This window comes from Aspergillus puulaauensis, chromosome 1, assembly GCF_016861865.1.
Source record: "Aspergillus puulaauensis MK2 DNA, chromosome 1, nearly complete sequence".
Taxonomy (NCBI): Eukaryota; Fungi; Ascomycota; class Eurotiomycetes; order Eurotiales; family Aspergillaceae; genus Aspergillus; species Aspergillus puulaauensis.
In genome coordinates, this window is record NC_054857.1 from 650454 (window position 1) to 667636 (window position 17183).

Sequence of the window (17183 nt, forward strand, 5' to 3'; positions counted from 1 at the left end):
CCCCTGAAGAAGTCTAGGGTCTAGGGTCCAGTCCTAAAGTGGTTATCGACTGCGAGCATGAGTGCCAAGGACTTGACACGGGTGAGGAAGCATAGCGCGCCAATCGTTTATTGGCACGGTGGAAGCTGAAAGGATATCCTCGCTGGGCTTTCGAAAAGGGTAACAAGATCGACCACCCCTCAGCCCTAAGGATGCCTCTCTTTGGGGAGATATTGCACGCTGCCCTCTCTTTTCTAAGGTGGCCTGGTGTCCTTACACCGTATCTCAGAGTTTCCCTTGAACATGAAAGGTTTTTTCATGCCCACCCATATAAACCCAATGTGGCTGAAGGCGGCGCCTCTGTTTCAGGAGAAAGGCCAGTTATGCAGGATACCGATGCAGGCATATTGCGGATAAACAGGTCTATTTCTATCAAGGTAAATTCATCTAGGATTCAAGGTCAACCTGAAACTTCTCACGGATCTTCTTCCCATATCGCGTCAGCAAGATGGCAATCGGCACGAACGCCAATGCTATAAATCCGAGCAAAGAGTTACCCCAACCCAGACCGAGGGTATCAAACATCTTGGGTCCAGCAAGCGGTAGCAATGCCCCAACTAGCGATCTGGATGCTGTCAAAGCCGCGTTCGCAGAGGCGGCATACGCGGGATAGCAGTCGATGGTATAGATCTGGATAGGCATATACACGCCCATCATGCCGATTCCAAACGGAGCCATTCCGATAATAGGTACAATCCAATGCACCTTGTTCTCGGCTGTCCATCCATACCAGAAGAAGCTAATCGGGAGCAGGCACGCCCAGAACACAAGCGCAGGCAGACGCATCTCGGGCTCGAGTTTGCCGCCGTTGCGCGCCGCCAGCTTCATCAGGACTTTATCGCTCGTCAGAGCGGTGGTCATCAGGCCTGAGAAGAATCCTACTCCGATACCGATATATGCAAGGCCCGTGATGCCGGGCGAAAAGCCGTATTGATTCTCGAAGACGGTGGGGATTGTCGTGAAGAACAGGTAGAGAAGGCCATATATGAGAGCCATATAGCTTGCGAGGAACAGGACTATCGGGGACCTGAACAAGAGCACCATGGGGCGCTTCATGCCGAGCTTGAGGGCACTGGCCACCGACACGCCGCGGCCCTCCAGGTCATAAGCACTGCGCATGTCGTTTCGACCCAGATCTTTCGCGAGCTTCGCCGTCTTCCAGCGCATAAGGACCGGCGCATATGTCTCCTTGTTGAATATCTCAATGCTTAACGACAGGGCGCCGCCGGCGATTAACAGAATCCAGAAAACCCAGCGCCAGCCCAGAGCCTGGCCAACAAAGCCGCCGGCGATCGGACCAACAACAGGACCTAGTAATGGGCCCATACTCCAGATAGATGTGGCCACACCGCGCTGGTGGACGGGGAAGAGGTCCGCAATGACACCCGCGCCCAGGGTGATACAGCCAGAGCCGCCCATCCCAGCGAAGAAGCGGAAGACAATCAAGCAGGCGATATTCGGCGCTAGGGCGCATCCGATCTGCCAGACAACGAAGAACCAATTTGCACAACTCAAGATGAGTCTCCGACCGTAGATCTCGCTGAGGGGTGCGAGCAGCATCGGGCCGATCTATGGTGAGTCCGATTAGCATGCGCTCTCCGAGGCGGGTATGGCGGAGCTTACAGTATAACCCAGCAAGTAAATGCTTACGCTCAGCGACAGCAGTGTCTGGTCCGTGACGCCCAAGTCTTCCGACAGTGACTTCAAAGCGGGCGAGAACATGCTAGAGGCGAGGGGCGAGATGAAGGTGACGGCGCTCACGAAGCCCAGCAGGGTCCATTTCCGCGACGAGGGGAAGTTCAGGGGGTGCGCCGGGTCTTCCTGGCCCTCCCAGCCGACAATCCCGCGATCGAGGTCGGTTTCTGGGATGGCCTGCCGCGTTGCGGGCTGTCCTAGCACGGACTCGGCGGTGGTGGTAGTTTTCTCCAGGTCGAGATCCTGCGGGGGATCTTTGGGATGTTTCTCTGCGGGGTCGGCCAGTGTTCCCTCGGGACTAGGGCTTGGGCTATGTTCTGCCATGGCTGTCTGATTGTCTAGCCTTCTGACTGGCAAGGATTCGAGTCGCAAAGACAGTGCAGTTGTAGGAGCAGGTGCGATTCTTTTTATTTTGCCAGTGCAAGCTCTGAGTTCCGGCTAATGGGGCCGATCGCTCCCTCACAAGGCTGGCGGAGGTCTTTATGCAGACAAAACTGGTGATAAGGCGGCCATATGCACATTAGTGCTGGATTTGACCACCACCATCGGGCTGGCCCGCAGACTCGGGGTCTGTTTCTCGGCATGGCAGCTGCTAGTCTGACGAATGGACTGGAGGAGTGAAGACGCTGTTGGTTGTGTCCAGGATCATCGAAGCAATCATCGGTATCCCGTTTGTTGGTTGTGGATATGTCCTCGATTTCATCTCCATGCCGTCCCAACAGAGCCAGAGTAAAGCGGAATCGACTTGATGCTTATCTTCAGCGACATTCATCTTCATCTCACTCTCATTGAAGAGTCAAGAGTCAAGAGTGAGGAGAACCCCCTCACGATTGAAATAAGCCGCTATACCCAGTCCAGTAAAGATTCCCCGGATTGGGGCCAAAATCCGCCAATCACAAACTGCCTCTTTGCTTGGGGCCCCGAGTCTCGTCGAAAAACATCAACATTCACCCCGAAGTCTCCTCAGCCGGCTCTCCTGAACCGGGTCTGTAAAAAGCAGTATCGGACCGAGTCCTAAAGATTCGATTCTCCACCCTCCTCACTCGGGATATCCTTGGGGAGTAGTCCAGGTCTGGTTGCGACCGGCGTCAACTTGAGTAACCAGTCCAGACCACGAGGTGCCCGTCGGACCAGAGCAGAGGTGCATCCAGGCTAGCGAAATGTCAGCTTATGTTTGCTCCTTAACTTGGATGTTGCGGCAAGGTACCCCGCAGGCGTGTTCTTTGCTCTGCTAGAACCGCTAAGCTCTGGCGGCTAAATACCCGGCGTAAATAGGCAGACTCTGAAGAACTTGAACCAAGCGGTTAACACATCCTCATTGGCCGTTGCTCACTGTTCACTGAGGACAAATCTAGGTTTAGTTTTAACGTAGTGTGGAATTCCTTTGGTGGTCGCGGGTTAAGCTGTTTCCAGTGGTCGACGCTGGTAAGGTAGATTATATATATCGATACCCTTTTGTTGTGGGTTCCATGGCTCTGACACCGAAGGAAATAGGAAATATAAAATTAAACACTTGATAACAACTACAGCCCAGGCCATCCTATCTATAGTTAATGTTATTTAAAGTCGCCGGATATCCCGACATGCTGAGAGAGGCGGTTTTGTCAGGGGTCTGGCATTAGACATACGGTAGCCAAGATAAAAACAGCATACCGTGAATCGAGACCCCTATTCAATGAAATATCAGTGTCATTTTGTGCTGCATTTGCCTGGAACTCTAAGTTCAACCTTTGCCTGACATATCGGTCGGCGCTCTCGCACTGATTGTTCGTATCTTCCGTCATTCGCACTAAGGATGATGCAATAGGATTCTGCAGCGATTCAGATCAAGATATCTCCACGAATGAATCTTTCCCTAAAGCGGTCCCCGAATGGCAGGACCAGAATTTCGGGAATATCAGGAGGGATATGGAGTCTATGTTGGGGTCGATGGGCACCATTTAACAGCGCACCCCGAACGAGAGCCCAAGTGGACCATTGAACGATACAAGATAAAATAAGCTTGCTGCGTACAGCTTTAACTTTAATAGCCATATAAAATGTCGCTTGCTCTGAGTCGCTGGTCCCGAAGCAATTTGCTCTTCACAGGTGTTGTCTCAAGGATCAATCCTACGATGTCGTGATTGAGGGGGATGATTCGTCATACAGCTAAGAAGACATTACCCCCCAAACAATCCATTCACAATTCTAGAATCACTCCACCACTTGTAGCCGGCGAAAGACATTGACGGGCGGCAAAAAGTGTGTATGAGAAGGCGATGCAAGGTACGAGGATGATGCCATTTTCGAGGGAATAAGGTGATAGCGCTCAAAGTTCAACCTCACAATCAATGAAGCTAAATCGCTCACTGTACTCTGTGCATTTGAAAGAGTGGCTACAGAGTCTAAAGTGGTAATTGAATGACTTATAATGTAGAACGAGGTTTCCCAGTAGTATAGTATCTCGTGCCTGACCTGTATGGACTATGGAACGTCATGCCGGAACCCTCGTCGCACCAAGACGCCACGCGATGTCAGTCGCTTCAGCCGATTGAAGACCACGCTGTAATTGGCTCTATCCATTTAGACTTCTCGCTGCGATCCGCTTCTCAGACGCCATATTAAAACATGACAGGCTGACAATTCCGTGCGAGAAGCACTGATGGCGAAATCGGAGGCAACCGTTTTCTCCCTAACCACGAGTTGTGCTTAAAGACGGCATGCATCCGTCGAATTTCTCTGCTCAAGCCTGGCGAACAAAACAAGCAATATCACTGATCAAAATGGCTACAAATACCGAGATCCATAAGAAAAACGACAACGTTGCGCTCTCTCAGGACGAAAAAGGAACCTGGACCCCTTCAACTCAGCCTTCAATTACTGCCGCCATTACCGAAGACCAACACCTGCAGGGCTTCGCTCCCCAGGCCCAGCTTGGATCCGTTGAGCCGCATGTGTTTTCGGACCCTGCGCGTGCAGCATATTGGAGGAATCTCTATGAAACGGTCAGATATGAAGGCAGATCCAGGTTCGACCCAGAGTTGACCTGGACTGCCGAGACCGAACGACGTTTGAAAATGAAAGTAATTCCTTTTTCTTTGTGTTCTTAATTTACAGTAGATTCTACGAACTTGGTATTTCTTATTTGTTTCTCCCGAACTGAACTGATTGTTGTCTCCGCTATAGCTGGATCTGAGAATCATGCTCTGGGTTTGGATCATGTTCTCGTCTTTGGACCTTGTCCGGCGGAATATTAACCGTGCTGTGTCGGATAACATGGTAAATGGCCTGCAATATGTGAGCGGAATAAGTGTGCTGATGGTAATAGCTGGACGACCTGAACATAGACACCAAGTACGTGCTGTCCCCATACAACTCCGTACAGCCCTAACCCGTGCAGCGACTACAACACCGGCCAGACAGTCTTCTTCATCTGCTTTCTCGGCTCAGAACTCCCCGGAAACCTGATCAGCAAGAAATTCGGGCCCGATCGAATCATCCCCATATGTATTGTGCTCTGGGGTATAGCATGCGCGGCTCAATCTGCTATGACCGGACGGGCATCGTTCCTCGCGATGCGTGCGATAATCGGAACATTGCAAGGAGGATTTATCCCTGAGATGGTGCTCTACCTTTCGTACTTTTATAAGAGTAACGAGCTTCCGATTCGACTGTCGATATTCTACACTGCTATTCCGGTCACGCAGATATACGGCGCGCTTATCGCCAGTGGGATTCTGGAGATGAGAGGAGTGAGAGGATGGGCTGGTTGGCAGTGGCTGTACGTGAAAATGCAATAGCCGAGATTCAATGGCTAACAGCTATCCAGGTTCCTCATCGAAGGTCTAATTTGCATTGTCGTGGGGCTCATCAGCGCCGGCGTCATGTCGACCTCCATCATCCAGCCCGCATTCCTGTTCCGCCGCAAAGACGGAAGCAACAAATGGTGGACAGAAGAAGAAGAAAAGGTCTTGGTAAACCGTCTTCTTCGCGATGATCCCACCAAGGGCGACATGAACAACCGACAGCCCGTTGGAGTGAAAGAAGTCTGGAACGCCATCACCAACATTGACGTCTGGCCCATCTATATCGTACGTATCCATACCCTGTTATCCCACCCTACGTTGCTAACAACCTGTTTCTCAGCTCGGCCTAACCGCCTGGATCCCATTTCAACCCGTCGCAAACTACCTCTCGCTCATCCTGCGCGGCATGGACTACACCGTCCTAGAATCCAACCTCCTCGCGATCCCCGGCTACGTGCTCTTCGCAGTAAACGTTCTCATCGCAGGCTGGCTATCCGAAAAATTCAAAGAACGGTCCCTCGTCGCCGCCCTCAGCAACATCTGGATGCTCCCCTTCTTCATCGCGCTCGTCTGCATCCCCGACTCTGCAAGCCCCTGGGTGCGCTACGCAATGCTAACAGGCATCAACGGCATCCCTTACACGCATTCCATCCTGGTGGGGATGACGTCCGCGAACGCAAAGACGGTCAGCATGCGTGCTGTTTCGACCGCTATATACAATATGTCGTACCAGGTTGGGAGTATTGTTGCGGTCAATATTTATCGCGAGGAGGATAAGCCTTACTGTTAGCCCTCCCCCATACTTAAGTAATGATGAGTCTCACGCTGACAATTGATGTTGCTGTTTCTGCAGACCACACAGCTAACAAGGCCCTGACGGGACTTTGTGCTGCGAATATTGCCCTGTTTATCGGCATGAAGCTGTTTTATATCTGGCGCAACAAGCAGCGTCAGGCGCGCTGGGATGCGCTGCCCGCGTCGGAGAAGATTAGTGGTGTCGATGTTAAATATCTACACTGAAGATCGCCCACTACATCTCGCGGTTGCGCCGATTGGAGCTGGTTGTGAGGTAGGCCCGGGGGTTCCATGTGATGCCTCTAAGGTGAGGAGGGTCGGACGAGACGAGGATTGTTTGCTGCCATCTTTCAGAAAGGAAGAAGTAGATTGAGTTAGTTCGTAAGTTGATTTCTATATATGCCGTCTTTAGTTGTGAGTTTTGAACAATTGAATATCTCTATTTTTGTTTGCGTAAATCGTCGCATTGTCTAGCAACGCATTGAAAAGCACTTCTATTTGCAACATACCAGCACAAAACACGCACCCAGTATAGAAGTCCTGTAGGCCATGGATTGAACCAGGAACCTAGTCCAGCTTCAACCCAATCCTTCCAGTCTTCCTCAACCCAAAGAACCCAATAAAGGCACACAGCATCATAAACCCAAACATAGCCCAGAAGCTCGCGCGGTAGCCATCCATAAGCGCCGAGGTCTCCGCCTTATGACTCGCCTTATCCGTCGTAATGGTCGAGATAACTTGCAGCACAGCCAGACCGAGAGCGCTCCCGAACTGCGCCGACGTATTGAAGACCGCACCAGCAACAGCCTGGGTATTGTCCGGGAAAATATCCGTGATCATGATAAGTCCGACGGTGAAAAGCGCATCCACACTGATGGGCTGGAGAAGCTGCGCGACAAAGGCATTGCCCCAGTACGGCCAGTGGGGCTGGATGACGGCCATGAGCAGTGGGGCGCCGGCGCAGAGGATTGAGGTGACTGAGACGATCCAGGGGGCTGGGACTTTGTGGACGAAGAAGCCCATTATGGCGTTGACGAGGGCTCCTACGACTAGACTGGGTAGAATGCGGATGGATGCTTGGAGCGCGGACAGATGTTGGACTTCTTGGAAACTGTAGTGGGTTAGTGTACTGTTCTGGATTATAGAGATGGGTACTTACAACAAGCTAACGAACAACTCCATTGAGTTGATCACCGCGAATGAGAGGGCAACCGTGGCACATATGCTCGAGAAGGAACTGTTCTTCCATAACTTGTTCGGAATCAGGGCCGGCTTGCCTCTCTTGACCTGGTAGTGGGACCAGGCGAAGAAGCATGGAAAGGCAGCCGCGACGACGCAGAGAATGATAATGCTCTGGGCACTTTTGATCTGAGTAGGATCCGCACTCAGAATCCTATTCACCATTAGTTGTCGAATATTCTAACTGTCAGAGCACTTACGCTAGCAGGTAGCAGAGTAACGCCATGAAGACCGACGCAATACCAGCCCCAACCCAGTCAATCTTGGTCCTGATATTCAGCAGTTTATTCTGATACTGGGATCCCTCGCTCTTGGGGAACGCCCAAAGGCCGATCACAGTCATGAAGATGGTAATCCCCCCAGAGATATACCAGCCCGCTCGCCACCCAATGGTATCAATAATGACGCCCCCAAGCACAAGACCCAGCGAGAACCCAATGGGCTGGCTCACGCCTAGACACGAAAAGGCCAGGTTCCGCCCTCTGCCCGGCGAGAGCATCTGGGTGATAATGGACACCGACGACGCCAAGTGAAAGGCAAGGCCGACACCCTGGAGAGCCCGCATGATAACTAACTGTTCGCCCGTAGTCGAAGCGCCTTGTCCGATGATAAGGGCACCGCTGGTAAACGACCCGGCCAGTTCCGTCCAGATCGGCCCGATCGCGTCGGCAATAGATCCTGCCAGAAGCAGGGTTGATGCAGTTGCCAGGCTGTTTACAGAGGCCGGCCAGAAGGCTAAACTCGGGGGTAGTTCCAGCTGTTTGGTGATTGCAGGAAGACCAACTGTTACCAGGCCGTTGATCACGCTGCCCATGAGGGTAATACCGCACAGCTGGATGATGGCGATGACCTGCTGTAGGCGGAAAACGCGGGGTGCGGGGTGCTGGGAGTGGATAGAGGCAGCATTGTGGGCGCGGTTGTTGCCATTGTCTTCTTTTGAAGATACGAGGTGCAGCTCAATTGACTCGCGTGGAGCTGTTGTGGTGATGGTGGTCGACATGGTTGAGGTTGTCGAGGCACACGACCAACAGCGACGATGGACGGAATGGCCGGGAAATCCCCCTCGAGGGCAGAAACGGCGATTTAATAAAGGCAGAAACAGTGTGTGCTCGTTGTGGAGATGCCAAGTGGTATTAGGTAAAAAGGATTCTCCATAACTACAAGATTAGATGAGGAGGATCCATCGCGATCCAGACTCTGATGACTCACTTGTCAACCTAGGGCGTGGTCAAGTATATAGGTTTGATGTATTGTACGTTAATTGATGGAGCTGAAGCTAGGTACATAGTTCTCTACCCCCTTCGCATCATTGCTCGTACGGAGGATACTCATGCCTCTCCCGGGGGCAGGAGAGCATCAATTGGTTTCCCATCCAGTCGACCACCGGTTGTGATGTGGAATATTTCAGCTTGACCAGAACCGGTATAAAAGTCGGCCAGCCATTCAACCACAAACATCGCATAGTTCGTCCACTGGAGACTGGGGATATCGGTCTTGAAGGTACTATATATTTCAGGAGGACATTAGTGAGATCTATGCTCAGCGCCATCGTAAATTAGGAGGGCTTAACGTACGCATATCCGAATCCATGGAGCGCCTCGTTGGCATAGGTAACTGTCCCTGTTATCGAGACTAGAATGCGGTCCTTGTTGGCATTGGTGAAGACTAGGTCATTCTCCCATCGCTATAGCCACAGGTATTAGCAGAGGAATCGCAAGAGACTTTATCACGCACGGTGTATTCGCCGACATCAGACGGCAGCAAAGTCTCGAGCGCTCCAGTCAGGTTGCCGATAATCTCCCCGTTGAAAGCACCAGAGACTTTACCACCCCTGTTAGGAACTGCTGCGACGTTATCGCCTCCAGGCACCGTTATGTTGTATGGGAGGCCTGAAAGTAGTTCAACTTCAAAGGTAGGTTTGGCGATGGGATGGCGGAAGATTCCATCTGTAGCCATGGTGCCAGCGGCGAAGGCAATGGCAGCTAAATGGGCCAGCATTGTGTATCTTTGGGAATAGTAATGCGTCACAGAGTTTTTTCGTCTCTGGTGTTGACTGCTCAGTTTATGGTCGTTGTGGACAATATATACCCCATGCGCGCTGAAAGTATCCATCTTTGGCAACGGAACCTTGGCAGCAGCAGAGATTGCTTTTCCTTTGAGACTCTGGAATGGACCTATAAGTTTCACGTATTTCGTGAGGCTGTGGGGGCATAAGCTTGAAAATATCATTGTTCAGGGCAGTGCAGCTGGCGCGCAAATTGTCGCCCCATTAGGCAGTCGGCGCTATCTAGTTTTATTTTGACGACAATAATTTCTTAGCTGAGCTACGAATCCATGGGTTACAGTATTCACATTACGGTCTTCACATTAAAAATAAGATTGAATAAATGACATAGGTAGAATAGAAACGGCGTAGAACACAACGAAGCACCAAGTGGAGCTCAACGTGGAGAAAGTTCCCCGCCATTCGATGTCGCTTCTCTTCCTGCATTCTTCTTCCTACAAAGCCATCGCCATCCCACTGCAATGCCTCCCATCAGACGGCAGCGTTCAGAGCCCATTGTCCGCGTAAGAACAGGTTGTTTTACCTGCCGTCGCCGCAAGAAAAAATGCAACGAGTCGAAGCCCGTCTGCGCGGGCTGTGCGCGGAACAAGCTCGACTGTTCATGGCCGACATCGACACCGACACCAGACTCTGATGCAACACCCAGCGGAGGCTTCCAAAGTTGCAATGTGCAGAGCAATAGACAGCGTCAGGATAGCCCGTCCAGTCCCAGTTCTCCTGGTTTATCAGATCCCCGGCCCCCCCTGAGCGGGCATTTTCCCTCGGAGAACCAGTTCCTGTATACGGATCCCACCGATCAGGATAACTCGATTGACCTTTTACTTAGAGAGATGGTCCCCATGGGAAGCCCTAATTCTAATGTTCCCGAAACACCAGGGAATGACATGGGGATCGTGAATATGCTTCCTCGGAGTCTTTCCATGCTACCAGGCCATGACCCCGAGTGCTTCCAACTGCTGAGCCACTACCTTGGGACCACTGCCGACTGCATGTCCAACGGATCAACACCGATAAATCCTTTTCTGGTCCAAGTTGTCCCACTCGCCTTCTCCAGCGACTTAGTGCTGCAGCTCGTTTTGACACAGAGCGCTGCCCACCGAGCATTCCGTTCGAAGAGGGACGTGGATGATACGGCTGAGGGTCAGTACACGAAGGCCCTGCGACTCTTCCGGAAGGGCGTCACGGAATTTATCGATGGAGAAGAGTCCAGCCCTCTCCTTCTTACGGTCGGGGCGCTTATTATGTGCTTTACAGAGGTACCTTGGGCACTATGAATTCCATAGTGTGATACTGACGGCTAGCAGACAGCAAAAGGCGATATGAACGGGACGGTATTCGACCACCTATCTGCAGCCCACTCTCTACTAATTCAGCTTCTTCTGCGGAGCAATAATACCATTCCGAAAGATCTGGACGACTTTATCATCGATTACTATACGTACACGGCTACCGTCAGCATGATTTCCATCGACGCCCGCGTGAGCTCCCAGCGTCTGTTAGATTCCGATATGGAGCAACGAGCCCACCGTCTGATAAACTGCAAATACGTCGGAAACCTCTCCGGATGTTGGTTAGAACTTCTTCTAGTGATCCCTCGAATCTTCGACCTCGGGCGGCGATGGATGATACAAGATGATCAGCCAGGTGCTCCAGCAGCAGATGACATCGTTGTATTTGGGTCACTGCAGGCGGAAATTATGCGATGGACACCTTACGCCTTCGTTTCTCAAGAAACACAGCTAGCGGGTTTGATATTTCAGCAGGCGATGCTGCTATACTTAGTCACATCGCTCGGCATGTTCTCGGACACCACAACCAGCGCCGGTAGTGCGCTGATGAACTGTGCGATTGCAGAAGCAATGGCGCTTCTTCGTCGTGTATCGCCGACATCGCGCATCAACTCTGGTCTCTGTTGGCCTATTGCCGTTGTGGGCTCTTGTCTGTCAGACCCAGGACTACAGGAGGAACTCAGACAGCGTCTCACCACTATGGGGAATGCATTTGGCCTGGGAAATATGCATAGGACTCTTCTTTTACTTGAACATATGTGGCAGCTACCTCTTCATGACGCAGGCCCGTGGAATATATGCCGCGCCATGCAGCAGAAGCAAATATGGATATCGTTCGCGTGAGGATATTCAATCAAATTCCCAATAATTTTACACAAGAATAAACCGTTGAAATAGATGGCTCAGGCAGCCATGTTATATTTCACGGTACTATCTACTGCCCCAAGTTCTGCGGCGCCTTCGTCGCAGGTCCTTCAGGGGTGACATACGCCTTGGTGAGACCACCATCAACAACAAAGTCTGCGGCATTAACGAAGCTGCTCTCGTCGCTTGCCAGGAATACAACCGCATGAGCCTGTTCGATGGCCTCTCCAAACCGACCGGTCGGGAAATGGACCTCCCGCCGAAAGCGCTTCTCCTTGTCATCCCCGAGCCAGTCCTGCAGGAGAGGCGTGTTAAGTGGCGCCGGACACAGCGAATTGAATCGGAAGCCTGCGATATCTTATCAGCAACTGATGGAATGAAGTTTCCGCAGGGGGATGGTACCTTCTCGCGCATGCACAATTGCCAACTCCCTCGTCAAAGCCAGAACAGCGCCCTTGCTCGCCGTATACGCCAACTGGGGCGTCGCAGCGCCCACAAGCGCAACCATACTCGCCGTGTTGATGACACTGCCCTTCTGCTTGCCGTTCTTCCTGAAACTCTTCACGGCATGCTTGCACCCGTACCACACACCTTTAACGTTAATATTCATCGTGAGGTCCCAAATCCCCTCGCTCGTCTGCTCGGCATCGCCATCCTGGGCGTGCATGATCCCAGCGTTATTGAACAGGACATCCAATCCACCCCATGAGTCTAGGTGTGCAATAGCGCCTTCAACGTCGTTTTCCTTGGAGACATCGACGACGCGGTACTCGACTTTCCCATCGTGCGTGGGGACGACGGTGTTGACTTTTGCGAGGGCGCGCTCGAGTCCGGGGCCGCTGATGTCGGTCATTAGGACTGAGGCACCTTCGCGCAGCATGAGGATTGTGGTTTCGAGGCCGATGCCACTGCATGAACTTTCAGTGTTGAGTTCTAGATAAGAAGGAGGGCGGTGTACCCAGCAGCGCCGGTGACGATGGCGTTCTTCCCTGCGAGTCGGCCGACCATTGTGCTTGATCACTTTCTATAAAGAATGGGGGTTTAAAGCGCAGGAAGGAAGGAAAGGATAGTTTGAATTGTAGATATGTACTGAGACTTGGTTTGTTTAGAAAGGCAAGACATTATTAAATATATGCCCCGCTAGCAAATAATGATGATGACAGTCCCCGTGATAAACCCTTCCCAACTCATATAATTCAGATAGTATATCATTCCAGAATAGAAACTCCAACTCAGGTACGCGGACCCAGTCGGTGGGAATTGGAGTAGAGCGCGGTCCGGGAGCGCGCTGTGGGGATTGTCCCAACGACTTCACCAGAAACCGCGGTTAGAAGATTACATCGGAATGAAGATCTATAGAAGGATATCATTTGAGGTCTGTCATCAACTGCCTCTGTGAGACCTGGTCTTGATCTTGGTCTTGATATTGACTCTCACGACACCCGCGCACGGTCGGGGTTGAGCGCTGACAAGTACCCCTCATAGTCAAGACGTTGACGTGCTTTTGCTGACATCCGGCTTGAACACACTCATAATCACTGTCGATGAGAAATCTCCAACAACCCATTTTATTGTGATTCTGTCATGCATCGACCGATTCGAATCGCCGTCCTTGAATGCGACACTCCGCCAGAAAAGACAAACGTCAAATACGACGGCTACTATGGCGTATTCTCGAAACTACTCCGCCGCAGTGCTGAAGCCTTAGGACAGTCTGAGCAGCTTGATCCTGACTCTGGACTGGAGATATCCCGCTGGGACGTTGTCACAGAGCAGGCGTATCCAGCGCTGGAAAGCGTAGATGGAATTGTACTGACAGGGGCAAGTAAGTCTGATCGTTTCGGTGTCGGATCTGTCGCTATCTCGAGAAGTTACTTACCGACTCTACAGAGCACAACGCATTCGACAACACCCCATGGATCCTAAAATTAGTTGAATTCACAAGAACCGCCATTCAAAACCCCCGCGTGAAACTTCTCGGAGTCTGCTTCGGTCACCAGATCATCGCCCGCGCCCTGGGTGCGCAAGTCAGCCGGAGCGCTGCTGGATGGGAGATTTCCGTCTGCGAAGTCAGCCTTACACCAGCGGGAAAGGAATTATTCGGACTTGATACTCTTGTAGGCCTAGATCTCTATCAATCCCCTGCCTTTCTTTAGGTTTGTTACTGATATCGCTTCGATCAGCAAATCCACCAGATGCACCGGGACATTGTGTGTGCGTACCCGCCAAATATCATTCCCCTGGGAGAATCTCCTATTTGTCAAGTGCAGGGGATGTATCTGCCCAGTCGTGTCATTACGGTGCAAGGACACCCTGAGTTTAGTGAGGACATTGCTGTGGAGGTTGTGACATTACGAGGCGCCCAGGGCCTTTTCACCAAAGACCAGACTGAGGATGGACTCGGCAGAGCAGGGAAGCCGCACGATGGCGTTGCGGTGGGGATGGCCTTTCTGAAACTGCTAATTCAGTGAATTGGGCTTTGGGCATTAGCTAGTATAGAGCATTGGTCGCATATGTTACGGTATTAGAGGGCCGTTTAATAATATTGTCGCTACAAAAGTATGAGGAAGTCTCCATAATTTCGGTGAAATGTATAGGTATATTACATCCAGAGATGCTTGAACTTTACACTACTCCAGCGCAGTTCCTGTCTACTGGGATTACAACACATGGGGCGAACAATTCACCTTGAATAGACAACCTCCACAATCCTACCGTCAGTTTGAACAGATATGCAATCACCAAGTTTCGTTCGCCCCCTCTACAGACGGTGGACCAACATATACTAAACATCATTAGCCACGAGCGCTCCACATAAACAACACAAGACATACCTTTCCTCGCATAAACAATATACCAAACCGCCGCCAGAACCGTAAGTCCCGCAAACACCACCGAGGCATAATTCATCGACACGGCCGTAACCGGCAAAACGGTGGGCATACTAAAGATAACCAGCTCAAACGCAATCCAGGCCAGAGCAAGCAGATTCAATACACTCCCGAGCACATTCCCGCAGTTCCAGCGGGCCTTGGAGACCTGTGCGCGTCGGTCATAGAATAAGGAAATACTGATTGGGATTGCATACGTCGTTGCAAGGGCAATGACGCTGGATGAGAGGAACGCGGTGAAGGCGCTGCTGCTTCCGAGGTTTATAAGGCCTAGCAGCATCTGCACGACGGTTACAAGGCCTAATGCCCACAGCGGGATATGGCGGCGCTTGTCGACGTGGGAGAAGAGTTTTGAGAGAGGCATTGCGTTGTCGCGCGCGAGAGCCCAGGTCGTGCGGGATGCCGCGTTGGTTATACTGATGGAGCAGAAAAGGCCGCAGACGAGGATAAGAGCGACCAGACCTACTGCGCCATCGCGGGTCCCCATTACGACCTGCAGGATGTAGGGTACTGCCTGGCCGCTTGGTGCGTTTGTGATGTCTACCAGGGCTGGGAGGGTAGCGCAGAGCGGGACGACGAAGAACAGACCTGCGATGCAGCCGACGGGGATGCAGAGGGCCATTGCCCTGGGGACTTTGATTGCGGGTGACCGGACTTCTTCTGCCATTGAGGTGGCCATGCCCATGGCGCAGAAGCAGAAGGCTGGTGGTAGAAAGCCAATGCATAAGGAGAAGCCATTCCAGCCGGAAAGCGTGGTATCGTAATGCCCGAGGGTGTCTCCTGGAGAATGCCTGCCAACCTTGGCTGTGACGGAGACTGAGATCAAGACTATGATGATGGTGACGAGAGTCCATGCAGCGCAGACAGTGTCGACCATCGGGAGGAACTGGTTGCCGAAGCCGCATATCAAGAATGTCAGGACGCAGATGGCGTAGAATACGAGAAGGGTTTGCCAGTCGTTTGCCTCCCAGCTGGTGAAGATTGATACAGTCGCAACAAGCAGTCCGGCGAGGGCAAAGTTGACGGAGAGGGTGACGGTCCAGTTTCCTATCAACCATATCCAAGCGGTGATGAAGGAGAGCAGCTTCGCATGTTTCCCGCACAGTTGGAAAGACCAGTAGTACGGACCAGCAGATGTGGGATATCGAGAGGCCAGCTCGGCCAGAGACATGGCAACGGTCTGGTCCATGACGCAGACGATAATCCAGCCAAGGAATATCGAGAGCTGACCGCCACCGTAGATTGTTTGCATGAAGGCACCGCTTTCACCGAACGGGATCGCAGCTATTGATAATGACTGGAAAAGGAGCGTGAATAATGAGCGGTTCCGCCGGAGCTCTGCGGTATATCCCAGTTCCTCGAGCGCTGGCTCGGCGCTGTCCTGAGGCTTACCCCCATCCTCCTTGGAAGTATACAGCGGCGGATCAGACTGAAGAGACATTTGATATTATAGAGGCCACTGGTTACAATAATAAAGAAACCAGAAGCAGCACGACCCGGAGAACACGAGCGACGAGGGCGCATCTTATACGACTAATCCAGCCTCCTATCCGGGCATGGCCATAGACTTCCCCCAGATCCGCGAATACTTCAGGATTGCCATGACGAACAAGGCCAGGAGAACGCGGGGTAGAGGAACTCTCTCCGCATCTGGCAGACGGATCTCGGACATCTCCACCAGGGATGGACAACCCTAAGCCTGGATGGCCCCTATATTGCGGGGAAGGACGCCACCGCTAAACCCTCGCAGGAAATCTGAGCCTGCCTTTCGCGCTGCCTTGCCCTCTTGATGGAATCTTTCCTATCCTCATCTATTACAGTGCTACGGTTGGAACATCTTTAACAGTCCCAGCCCCGGTGTCAATGTGAAACCCTTGCTGACGGGATTGATATGTATTATTGATGGTCGGAACAGCGCATGCATGCATACCTGCACTACCGCCCTCATGGGGGTTGCGTCGCGGCTGTGTAACGTCCAGCACACGATTATGTCTGCGTTGGCTGATGTACGGTGTAAGGGGGCTGACTTGTTCATCAAGTGACGATCAAGGGACTGCACAGTGGACAGTGGAAGGGACGGCCAGCCCCTCATATAGCAGCCGATGCACACGAGTATGGGACTACTCAATGGGGTATTGGATACCGAGTATCCGCGCCGTATGCGAAACTCAAAGAATGATATTCAAATACAGACCTTACTTTCCATGGACAAGTGTTCGAATATTTCTTCGTCCCCAACAAGATGATATCTTTACGAGACATCTTTATGAAGACATCACTCAGCTGTTCCAAACCACCATCTAGAGCAACAAGCAAAGTACATCGCTGAAAAGATGCGAGCTTGGCAGATCCCCGCATGATATGATCGTCGACGAGGATGCGATCGGGCCAGTTATGACTGAACGGTCTCATAATCTAACGCAGCTCGGCATACTGACCCGGGTGTGCAGATCAAAATCAGGGAGAAGTTAATGCTTGCCAGATGACGTCCTTTTGAGGCTTTGCTGCCGATCCACGTTGA

At 51.9% G+C, this 17183-nt stretch overlaps 7 protein-coding genes across 7 annotated transcripts; 3 read left to right on the forward strand and 4 right to left on the reverse strand.

Moving 5' to 3' along the window:
* Nucleotides 1–426: 426 nt before the first annotated feature.
* Nucleotides 427–2058, reverse strand: APUU_10302A (MFS transporter; the record flags this gene model as incomplete). Its single annotated transcript, XM_041699286.1, has 2 exons — nucleotides 427–1608; nucleotides 1690–2058. The coding sequence occupies 2 exons, from the start codon at nucleotides 2056–2058 to the stop codon at nucleotides 427–429; spliced, it is 1551 nt and encodes a 516-aa protein (XP_041549668.1).
* Nucleotides 2059–4496: 2438 nt separating this feature from the next.
* APUU_10303S (uncharacterized protein) lies at nucleotides 4497–6539 on the forward strand (the record flags this gene model as incomplete). Its single annotated transcript, XM_041699297.1, has 7 exons — nucleotides 4497–4796; nucleotides 4900–4992; nucleotides 5042–5067; nucleotides 5114–5494; nucleotides 5543–5804; nucleotides 5860–6304; nucleotides 6373–6539. 7 exons carry the CDS (start codon nucleotides 4497–4499, stop codon nucleotides 6537–6539), a joined length of 1674 nt encoding a protein of 557 aa, XP_041549669.1.
* A 2342-nt stretch (nucleotides 6540–8881) lies between these two features.
* APUU_10304A (uncharacterized protein) lies at nucleotides 8882–9551 on the reverse strand (the record flags this gene model as incomplete). The annotated part of the gene is made up of 3 exons (XM_041699308.1): nucleotides 8882–9056; nucleotides 9128–9237; nucleotides 9288–9551. 3 exons carry the CDS (start codon nucleotides 9549–9551, stop codon nucleotides 8882–8884), a joined length of 549 nt encoding a protein of 182 aa, XP_041549670.1.
* Nucleotides 9552–10079: 528 nt separating this feature from the next.
* Nucleotides 10080–11750, forward strand: APUU_10305S (Zn(II)2Cys6 transcription factor; the record flags this gene model as incomplete). Its single annotated transcript, XM_041699319.1, has 2 exons — nucleotides 10080–10874; nucleotides 10923–11750. The coding sequence occupies 2 exons, from the start codon at nucleotides 10080–10082 to the stop codon at nucleotides 11748–11750; spliced, it is 1623 nt and encodes a 540-aa protein (XP_041549671.1).
* Nucleotides 11751–11841: 91 nt separating this feature from the next.
* On the reverse strand, nucleotides 11842–12779 carry APUU_10306A (oxidoreductase, short-chain dehydrogenase/reductase family; the record flags this gene model as incomplete). Its single annotated transcript, XM_041699330.1, has 3 exons — nucleotides 11842–12119; nucleotides 12174–12679; nucleotides 12730–12779. 3 exons carry the CDS (start codon nucleotides 12777–12779, stop codon nucleotides 11842–11844), a joined length of 834 nt encoding a protein of 277 aa, XP_041549672.1.
* A 576-nt stretch (nucleotides 12780–13355) lies between these two features.
* On the forward strand, nucleotides 13356–14242 carry APUU_10307S (type 1 glutamine amidotransferase; the record flags this gene model as incomplete). Its single annotated transcript, XM_041699341.1, has 3 exons — nucleotides 13356–13596; nucleotides 13662–13888; nucleotides 13955–14242. 3 exons carry the CDS (start codon nucleotides 13356–13358, stop codon nucleotides 14240–14242), a joined length of 756 nt encoding a protein of 251 aa, XP_041549673.1.
* Nucleotides 14243–14509: 267 nt separating this feature from the next.
* Nucleotides 14510–16103, reverse strand: APUU_10308A (putative amino acid permease; the record flags this gene model as incomplete). The annotated part of the gene is made up of 2 exons (XM_041699352.1): nucleotides 14510–14556; nucleotides 14606–16103. The coding sequence occupies 2 exons, from the start codon at nucleotides 16101–16103 to the stop codon at nucleotides 14510–14512; spliced, it is 1545 nt and encodes a 514-aa protein (XP_041549674.1).
* Between the last annotated feature and the right edge of the window lie 1080 nt (nucleotides 16104–17183).